The sequence below is a fragment of the Notolabrus celidotus genome, chromosome 6 (assembly GCF_009762535.1).
Source record: "Notolabrus celidotus isolate fNotCel1 chromosome 6, fNotCel1.pri, whole genome shotgun sequence".
NCBI classification, from domain to species: domain Eukaryota; kingdom Metazoa; phylum Chordata; class Actinopteri; order Labriformes; family Labridae; genus Notolabrus; species Notolabrus celidotus.
The window spans coordinates 10912599-10922485 of record NC_048277.1 but is presented as its reverse complement, the minus strand read 5'-3'; the positions used below and the strand labels follow the sequence as shown (position 1 = coordinate 10922485).

At 39.4% G+C, this 9887-nt stretch overlaps 1 protein-coding gene across 4 annotated transcripts; it reads right to left on the bottom strand.

Moving 5' to 3' along the window:
• Nucleotides 1-708: 708 nt before the first annotated feature.
• Nucleotides 709-9588, bottom strand: LOC117814071 (cytochrome P450 2F2-like). 4 transcript variants are annotated; one of them, XM_034685181.1, is made up of 13 exons: nt 9479-9581; nt 8635-8808; nt 8076-8344; nt 6812-6974; nt 5966-6118; nt 5597-5757; nt 4546-4614; nt 4289-4393; nt 3618-3756; nt 1945-2030; nt 1596-1697; nt 1267-1408; nt 709-1156 (listed from the first exon to the last, which is right to left on the bottom strand). In XM_034685181.1, the coding sequence occupies exons 3-13, from the start codon at nt 8235-8237 to the stop codon at nt 969-971; spliced, it is 1470 nt and encodes a 489-aa protein (XP_034541072.1). In that variant the 5' UTR covers nt 8238-8344; nt 8635-8808; nt 9479-9581; the 3' UTR covers nt 709-968. The 4 variants fall into 4 exon arrangements, with proteins under 4 accessions (XP_034541072.1, XP_034541071.1, XP_034541070.1 ...); XM_034685180.1 differs by having other exon boundaries at nt 8733-8808; XM_034685179.1 differs by having other exon boundaries at nt 8738-8808.
• Between the last annotated feature and the right edge of the window lie 299 nt (nt 9589-9887).

The following is a 9887-nucleotide window of genomic DNA, read 5'->3' as shown; positions in this document are numbered from 1 at the left end:
AACTGGTTAATGCCTAACTCATCACTTCTGACAAATTGCAAAAAAAATGACCCTGAAGACTTGAATGAACTCTTACAGACCTGAAACTTAAAACTGACTAGTTTCTCTTAATGGTGACACAGGACAAGGCATACTTGCTATTGATGTAGCCTAACGTATATCCATCGACCAGGGGGTTAGAACCAGAGATAAAGCAAAGGCAGCTAAGCTTTTGAGTAGTCAGTACTCAGATTAAGCTACTATACCTACTTTAGTCAACATAAATGTAATGTAAGGCTGGCTCAAGCTGCTGCCGATCTGCTCTCTGCTTGGGCCAGGTTAAGACATGATATCAGATTAAAGGTATGTTTGGCCCTAAATGCAAGTGTATCGTTAAGAGGAGAACAAAAAGCTCCTTTGGTTTCATTATTTCATCCTTGAAGTTGGGTTGTGTGAGGTACTTATCAATAGTGAGAGTACAGCAATTGATGTCAGACAGCATGGCCCCAGTTTAGAGGATCAGGCCATAGAACCTACATTGAGGCAAAAGGTTATTAGAACATTTAAATTAACCACTTAGACAAGTCTGTCATATGTAATTATCAGAGTTAGTGTCCGTTATGTTTTTATTTTCACTGCTCCACCTTCACATCAGACAGCCCTTTTGTTCGGCACTATGATTTATGGTGACACAGGGAAAATAACTGAAGATACAGCACACACATTAGCTAATATTTGTTGCATTTAAGACTTTATTTAAGGGGCTTAAGTGTGTGTCTCATTTAGCCTTGTGTACAGGGGTAAATTGCTTTGCTCTTGTCTAAGTGCTCTGGACAGCTTCTCCAAACAGGGGCCATGATGACAGACCGCTACTGAATAACACCAACATCCCCTCTTTAAGAAATCCCTTCTATCCCTTTTCCTTTTTTGATTCTCTCTGGAGAACTAGGTAAGCCTCCAATGTTTCCACTGTGTGTCTTCAGACCCCGCTACAGTGTTTCCCTGAGTTGGACCTTCATGCTGTACGGCTGGGGTGTCAGAGTGACACCATAGACCGGTGTGTAGTCTGGTTCTCCTGCATCCTCAGGCCAACTGAACTTAAACTTTCTCAGCAGCGTCACCATGATGAGGAAGAGCTCCATCCGAGCCAGACTCTCACCAAGACACATGCGAGGACCTGAGTCAAAAAAGAGGACCACAAAGTCATCTTCAACAACCTGCCTGTGAATGTCACAGAAGCTGAGTCTCAACAGCTCGTACTGTGGTTTGTGTCTCACACAGACTTACCTGCAGAGAAAGGCATGAAGGCCTCCGGTTTAACAAACTTGCCCTTGTCATTGAGGAAGTTTTCAGGGTTAAACTCATGAGGGAATTTCCATTGGCCCTCCTCACTCAGTACTGAGGTGAGGTTAGGGATGATCATCGTACCCTAGAAATTAAGAAGAAAAGAATGGCATGGAGGAATATTTGTTAGAATACTAAAGCTAAGGCAATGTTGGTGCCATCATTGAAGTGTGGTATTAATAATGATGAATTGGTGGAAATGTTTCTCACACTGAATCAGTAAAATCAAGCAAACCCAGATTAAATATAAACTAAAACCAGCTGTTTCTTACCTTTGGAATAGAATATCCCATGACCTCTGTGTCTATAGTTGTACAGTGGAAGACACTCAGGGGAACTGTGTTGGCGACCCTCTGCACTTCATGGAGCACTGCCTGGATGAAGACAGAGTTAAACAGCACGCTTTTATGCAGGCTTGTAGAAGCTCTGACTTTAATAAAAGTAGATCAGTAAGACCCTTGTGTGAGACCCTTCAGCAGTGTACTGAAAATCAGGCAACCAAATATATGTATTATTACTTTTGAAAATGATTCCCTACTTAATTCAGATTTGTGTCATGCTTTAAAAAAAGTATTACTCAGGCTCATGAGCACACAGAATAAAAGTGAAATGATTGCTCACCTGCACAAACTGCATACTGTGTCTGTCTTCAAAAGTGGCACGATCCTTCCCTTCCAGCACCAAGTCAATCTCCTGCTGACAACGCTCTGAGACACACAGAAGAGAGATGGGACACAGAGGATCACAACACTGTTTAAATCACAGTGAGGTGTGTCACACCAGGAGCTGCTGCAAAGAGGGAGCTACTGGTGTAACTGCAGGCTACATGAGAGCAGAGCTAAATTGAATCTACCTGAAGTGATCATCAGGTTAATGCACCATATTTATTGTCCCTCATTCCAGTGACATTTAACTAAGTAAGGAGGATTTCATTTGATGATAAGTTGTGTGCATGAAGACAGTAAATAGCCAAAAGAAAACAAGCCAATAATGACATATGTATTCTCCACAAGGCTCATGAATTTGGCCTATTAGCTCACTAGTATACTTTAACGGATACTTCATTAATGTTTCGGGCATCCATCTAATGTCCACGTTGACCTCTGTGAGTGAGATCTAAATATCAGGAAGAGGTAGAATATTGAACCCTTGGTTGAAACTTTAAATGCCTGGATAATGCCGATCAAAATAAGTATTAAGGCTCAATCTTTTTCCCTTTTTTTTTTTTTTTTTTTAGCTTTTTGCCGTATTTGATAAGAAAGCTTAAGAGAGAGAGGAAACATGTGGAAAATGTGGAGAAAGGGGGGGGGGGGGGTGAAATGCACCGAAATCATGCTGGGACCAGGAATCAATCCTGTGGTCAGTGAGGCGATGACTGTAGCCTCTGTGCTACAGTCTCAGTAGAACATGGAGATCCTTGAAGCTCATCTCAAGTCACAAGAAATAAAAAAACTGGGGCATACTGCACAGAGCTGCAGAACTTTGTTGTCTGCGCTTAAGTATCATTAGCTCTATGACATGAAATTTGACCTGTGACTGGGATTTTTTATTTTTGGCACAATGTTTGTTCAATGAATGAACAGCTTTTTTCTCTACTTTTTTTGTAATTCATTATGAGGAGCTGTTTTGGATGTTTTGCGTTGTTTTATAATAGTGCATTTTGTATTAGTGTGATACTGATAGTGTGTATCTGATTGCATGTGTGTTGAACACCAGGAAGAATAGCAGATGCTTTTGCTTGTGCCAATGGTGATCATAAGGAAGAAAGAAAGAAAGAAAGAAAGAAAGAAAGAAAGAAAGAAAGAAAGAAAGAGATATAGAAAGAAACAGAGAGAGAAAGAAAAAAGAAAGAAAGAAAAAGAAAGAAAGAATGAGAGAAATAAAGCTGATTTGGACTATCACTCGTTCTTATGAAACTGTACTTTTTTAAGGTGTGGGATGTTGATGTGTGATGGAGGTATATTTTGGAAGGTCTGCTGAGTAGCATTCATCTATGTGCATGTATTCTCCTTCAACTGATGCCATTTAGCATCAGGGGGAGAAAACATGCTAATACTTGTTTTTCTCAGAAAGACAGGGTGCTTGAGGTATAACAATGACTTTTACTGGTTTTGTTTAACAGCACTGAGAGCTTGATTCATATTTACAGCAAAAATTTGAATCCTTGATAAAGTACCAGGCCCTTCCAAGGTCACTTTTCTGAATCTGTCCTTTTAACATGTTTTCATTTAAAAATATCTCTCCCTTGGCAGTGGGAGAAAAAGAAAAACACACAATGACATGAGCAGGCTCACCTTGGATGTGAGGGTGTGTAGAGAGGTAGAGGAAACCAGTAAGCAGGGTGTTGGAAGTCGTGTCAGTCCCAGCAAAGTGAAGATCTAAAGCGTACATGGTCAACTGTTGTTCTGAAAATGATGTACCTTCCTCGGCCCTCTAAAGAGAGGAGCAAGACTGTTTGAGGCAGTTTCATGCAGTCCATAGCCAAAAAAACCACAAGGAAGTACATGCAATGTTCTTCAAAACTGAACGCACATGGACACACATATATACACAACATATATATGTCTTGAATGCAGCTCCACTGACATGGGACAAAACAGTAAGGTAACCTTCATATAATTAACTTTTTGCATGAGGTTGGCTGACTGCTTCTTATTTTCCCTACATTCCAAAATTATACATGAAGTGAGTTTGACGTCGGATTCACTTGTCAGTTATGGGTAATTTATGAATGTAAATACAGCATAGAAACAGTGGTTGCATAACCTGAAAACAAGTCGCAACATAACCTCATAGATGCACTCCAGGATTTAAACAAACAGAAATGAACTACACAACAGGAAGGAGAGTTAAACAGCGAGACATGGGCAGAGTAAAGTATGTGCTTAACAGATCTAATCAGCCATAATGCATGGCTCACTCCATGCTACTGAGGCTAAGGACACACACAAACACATGCACATACCTTATCCAGTTCATCCAGATAGCAGTCCATAAAGTCTCGTGGCTCTCCAAGGACTCTGGTCCTCTTGTGCTCATTTAACAAATTAACTGCAAGTTTCTGACATGTCTGAAAAACACAAGACATATTCAAAGTTTGGATTCATTTTCCCACACACAAAGGTGCTTTTTCCTTGATTTAATCTCTTATCCTTAATTCAATATATCTTGTTTCAGGCTTTTTTGTATGAATTAACAACAGATCCACAATTGATAACATACCTCAACATTCTTGAAGGCTTTGTTGAAAGGCAGCGGCAGGCCACGGATCATAGGAAGGGCGTCATATAGCTGCAAAAATGAAGATAAAAAAACTTGAACATACAGATTCTGCTAATATGAAATGCTCTAGGATGGTTTTAACCACACCAATTTACTTAAATGAAAAGAGGCACATGAGGTGACAACCTAAAGTAACTTTCGATAACCATCTTGCACGCTATGTTTCTGTTTTAAGCTAAATAACAACCGTAAAATATCCTGAAAAGATACTGAAGACATTCTCATCTGAAGTAGTAGATTTGTTGGCACAGTGGGTCTATACATGTCCTGCTCAGGTGATAGGTGGAAAGTCAGTCTTTTAACAGGCTCAAATAGGTTCTAGAGAAGGATGTGGCCAAAACAAGCGATACAAACTTTGATCTTCAGAGTAACCTGGTGTGCTCCTCAGTTAGTCCAGTGCAGTGCATCAGGTATAGATTTCAATTCAGTTTGAAGATTTGAAGTTTCAGCAACATGTAAGACAACACTGTATGGACACTACCACAGTCATGTTCCCATGAATGAAGTAAAATCACTCTTATGACTGCTAAACCTTCACTTTGTCAGTTTGTCCAGGAGTTTTGTTTACAACTTACACCTGTAAGAACTACAGACGTTCTCCTGATCCTTAGCAGGTCTTAGAACATAATGAACATTAAAGATGCTTTGGACCATCACCATTAGTAGTGTTGCATTTTCCTCAAAACACAGCTGTGTCTGAGTACAGTAACTTCCCTGAAGCTTAAATAGTACAGAAAACACAAAAACTGATGAGGACCCAAACATGAGTATGAATGTTCAAACAACCTGCAATTATGTTATTAATTAATCATTAGTTTTTCAGTCCTTAATTTTCAGCGTAGCATTATTTTTAGCATGTTGTTGCAAATGTAAACTTTAGGTTGTGTCATAGACTTACAAAATAATTGCTTTAATTTTTCAGCAGTGCCAAATCAGACCAAATGCTAATAATACCAGATTCAAATGCTAAAAAAATATTGACTTAACTCACCATGGCCCATGGTCCGTTGGCCAGCTTAGCATTCTCAGTGAAGCAGCCAACGATCACTTTGATGAAATCATCTTCATACTCAAAGCGTGTACCAAACAGAACCTGGCAGATGATGTTGGAGGCCGCATTATGAAACATGAGCTGAGGACTGAAAGTTTTTCCTGTAAAAGTTAAAATGTTTTCTTCAGTTTGGCACAGAACAGAACAATAACACAAAGAACGTTTCATTAATTTTGGCATTGACCTGACAATACCAACACACACAGAGTGAGCATAAAGTGGCAAAAGGATAAAGGACAACAAAACACAGTAGAGAGGGATTCCAGAGAATTCTTACAGGGACTGCAGGGTTGACTGGGGATGACATACCATCGCTCTTTTCCAGTGTCTGTATGATGTACTCTATCTCTCCATGAATTCTGTCTTCCATGGAGTTCTTCCCCATTCCAAAGTTTCTCAGGGTCATCAGAGCAAAGCGACGATGCTCCTTCCAACTTGGGCCGTAATCTGCCAGAATCACTCCTACAACAGGTGAAGTGACACAATAAGAGTACAGTGTGAGCTTAAGGCCATACAATGTGACATTTGATTTAAAAAACCTCTGTTCAGTGCTCATCGCTCTCTAATTCGTCCAGTACAATAACACTTAGTTGATTTATTTACATTTCTTCTTGTATTTCTAAATTCTATGACTGAGGCCTTTCTGTTTTAGAGATCCTTCAGTGATATTGGTGTCTTAGTGTGTGATTTTTCATAGCGATAGGGCCTTGTGGAAACACAAATCCAAACACATAGCAGGAGCTTCACATTCACACAGAAACAGCCTTGTTACCTGCCTGTCAGGCTCACAGTGCTCCTGTCTCACCTCTGCCATGCCTCTACTACAAATTCTAATGCCAACATGGCAATGGGAAAACCTGGTCACATTTATACTGAAGGCTATACATTACAGGGGCATAAATAACACACCTTTAACTGTCACTATGAAAAGAGGTTTTGTGTCTTGTGATAAAAATCTAACAATGAGAGTCATGACAAACTTTACTGTGGCTGATGTTATCTTTACATATGATTTTATCGTATTAATAATTTCTAATCAACTTACTATTAAAAAAAATTATTAATGATTCAACCATTAAGTTACAGAACAGAACAAGCGATATCGAAAGAAACAGGTGACCTTGACTATGACCCCGGTGCTCGAAGTTACTTTACCTTTCCTTTGGGTGGTATCGTTGACAAACAGATCTTGGGGTCGTCCTGCAAAATCAATGCCCTTGGTCACTATAGCTGCCTTCATGGCCTCCATCCCACTGATTATAATAGCTGGTTTGGAACCCAAGTACAGACTGTAGATATTTCCATAAGTCTTCCTCAGCTAGGAGTTGAAAGGATTACATGTCAGTGTTTAAAATACCTATGGTATCTTTAAAAGAATCAATCTGCATTTTTTGATCGGTTCAGTCCTAATTTTCTTATATCGCTTTGGCTTGTAGCATTGTCAGAACGCATACACTTGTATATTTTAGACAGATTAACAGAAAAAAACATACTAACTAATAAATGAACCGATGAATGGATGAAAACAAATTCTAACAAAGTGGTTTAACCAAAAAGCAAATACAAGATAATAGAAAAAAAACTAACAATGACTGCAGTAAGACAACAATTTGCAACAACAAAGTATGTAAAAGCGTAGCTCTTAAGAAAGAAAGTAACTGATTTCATTTCAAATTTATATTATATATACAGTATTTATATAAATACAATAGTATTTATTGTTGTGAAGTATAATGGACGTTTAAGGGTTGAACAATATGAATAGAATTACTCATGATAGACGATATATTTGGCATGTTGTCAGTCACAGGTAGTTTTATCAATTAAGAAACTGTGAGAGTGCCACATGTCTGTGATCTTTGGTGTTATTTTTCTATTTCTAAAAACAAGCAGTTCCTCTTTTTATGGCCTTTGTGTTAGGGCAGTGAGACCTAATCCTTATCCTGACTTATCCTTCAGGATGCTGCTTCTTTGATTGAAGGTTGCTGATTCATTGAGCATCACAAAACAAACCCCTTTCACCTACACTGCAGACTGACGTCCCATAAATCTACCCATTATTAGCTAATCAAGAGCTTGGAGAAAGGCTTTGTGTTTGATGCATGTTGGAAAACGCCCATAGTAGATGGTCTGTATCAGATCATCTGTATCACTGATTGGACACAGTCCAAGATCACTGCCAGTAAACTCTGTACAGACACGTTATGTAATCTCCTGAAAGCAGTGGTAGCACTGTTGTGAGTAACCCTTGTCCTTAGATACACACTGCACGTTGCAGAGACTTTAGCAGCTTTCACGTGTTATTATTCTACATGTACAGCTAATTGGCTTAATTCCTAGTCTTAAAGTAGAGGTGTTGAGCTTACTATTATGTAGCAGTTTAGGATATTGAACAAGAAGCATCAACATTTTTACTCACCCTCTCAAAGTCCTTCAGGGGGTTCTCTAGGCTTAGGTGCAAAATGTTTCCCAATATGGGCAGGATAGTGGGTCCTGGTGGAAAGTTCTTGGGTCTCCGGGATCTCAGTTGAAGGATGATGAAGACAAGGCAGATCCATAGTAGGATGATTGAAGCAAACATGCTGGAATAATCCTAAATAAACTCAAGAGGTGAACTCAGTGGCTTGCTCTGAAAGCGTAGCTCAGCTCTTTGCCCTGCCTCCTCCTCTGATGGTGAACTTTGGATCCCTGGGTAGAAGGTAAAGGGGAAATCAAACAGAGAGACTCCATTGGCTTGTCCGTAGATTGGAGGAAAACAAATGAGTTACAAATTTTATGAATGTGCTGCTGAAAGTAAACTTTGTATAGTGACAGAAATCCTGCATTAAAGGAAAACTTTAGGGCACTTTCACTTTCCATGTTCCTTTCCATTAGTATTTCAAAATATTTCAAAAGATAATTCAAGTCTTTGCTTTTGTTTTACAATTTCTGTTTAACAATTTTTATTCTAAAAAAACATGAGTAGGTCAGATAGTTGCCTTATAGTAGATCAAACTATCCAGGGTATGCGAGTTAAATGAATGAAACAATAACTCAAGGGGGAAAAGTAACGGAACTTAAGTCTGTCCACATAAACCTTACTGAGGCCCCATCTGTTCAAAACACTGGATGCTTCAACAAAGCAGTCTCTTGTTCGCAGATGATGGCGCCCTCTGGAGGAAAGGAAAAAACATCAGTCATTTGGTTTGTCAAATCCAAAAGGCTCTGGATCAGGTTGTCCAGTGGGCAAATAAATGGGGATTTAAAATATCTTCATCAAAAAGTAAGTGTATGTTATTTGGTTTGAAGAAGAAAATTCCGGCTTTAAATCTTTCTATGTACGGATGTCGTTTGGAAAGGGTCAAGATTTTTAAATTCCTTGGGGATGTGGTTAGATGAGAAGCTAACATGGAGGGCTCACATTGAAAAAATAGTTTGTAAATGTGAGAAAGTAAATAATGTGGTTCGCAGCTTAGTAGGAAGTGACTGGACAGCTGAGAGAGGCACTCTGGCAATGATTTATCAAGCTATATTAGGTCAGTGCTAGACTATGAATGTGTAGTGTTTGGAGCAGCCTGAAAGACTGTGCTTTATAAGTGGCATCGAGTCTACTCGTATCATACTACATACTAAATTCAAACGCAGTATGTAGTAGGCAATACCTACTGCCTACTACATTAGTAAGTAGTATGTAGCAGGCCGTTTCGGAAACAGCCTTTGGCAGTTTTGGCATACTGCAGATTTTGCTCTTGTTCACATACTACTTACTACATACTGAATTTTGGACATATCAGTACGTACTGCTAGTATAGTAGGCGATTTCGGAAACAGCCTTTGACTTACCTGGGGTTGCTGTTCTGTGTCCGCTCCAGGGTGTTCCGGTTAAAAGATTCCCCGAGGAACGGACACCCAGATAAAGGTTCCGGGGTGGGACCAGAGCACAAATTGGTCAGGGGGGAGTCTGAATTTAGCGGTGCAGGGGGATTAATTAAAGGGCATGTTTTAGATGTATTTTAGGAAATGTGGGAATTATAAAATGTGGTTAATACTGGTGACATAAAGTCAGGAACAGGGGAAGGTGTCTAAGTTAATGGAGAGCAGAATAAATATTGTAATAAAATAAAATTTTTGAACACCTCCAGATGGTTTGGTCCAGGAGGCCAATTAGTGCCACACTATAAAAGGTGCCAGTTATAATCTGTCTGTGTCGTTGTTGGTTGGTGTCTGATGTCACTGTGGCTGTTTGTTCAAT

What these genes read in the sequence shown, in the direction of transcription:
- LOC117814071 (XM_034685183.1), bottom strand. Translation starts at nt 8,237, where the DNA reads ATGTTTGCTTCAATCATCCTACTATGGATCTGCCTTGTCTTCATCATC. An exon ending in ATCTGGATGAACTGGATAAG is followed by an intron (nt 3,757 to 4,288) that starts GTATGTGCATGT and finishes TCCTCTCTTTAG; the next exon opens with AGGGCCGAGGAAGGTACATC. An exon ending in ACAGTATGCAGTTTGTGCAG is followed by an intron (nt 1,698 to 1,944) that starts GTGAGCAATCAT and finishes GTCTTCATCCAG; the next exon opens with GCAGTGCTCCATGAAGTGCA.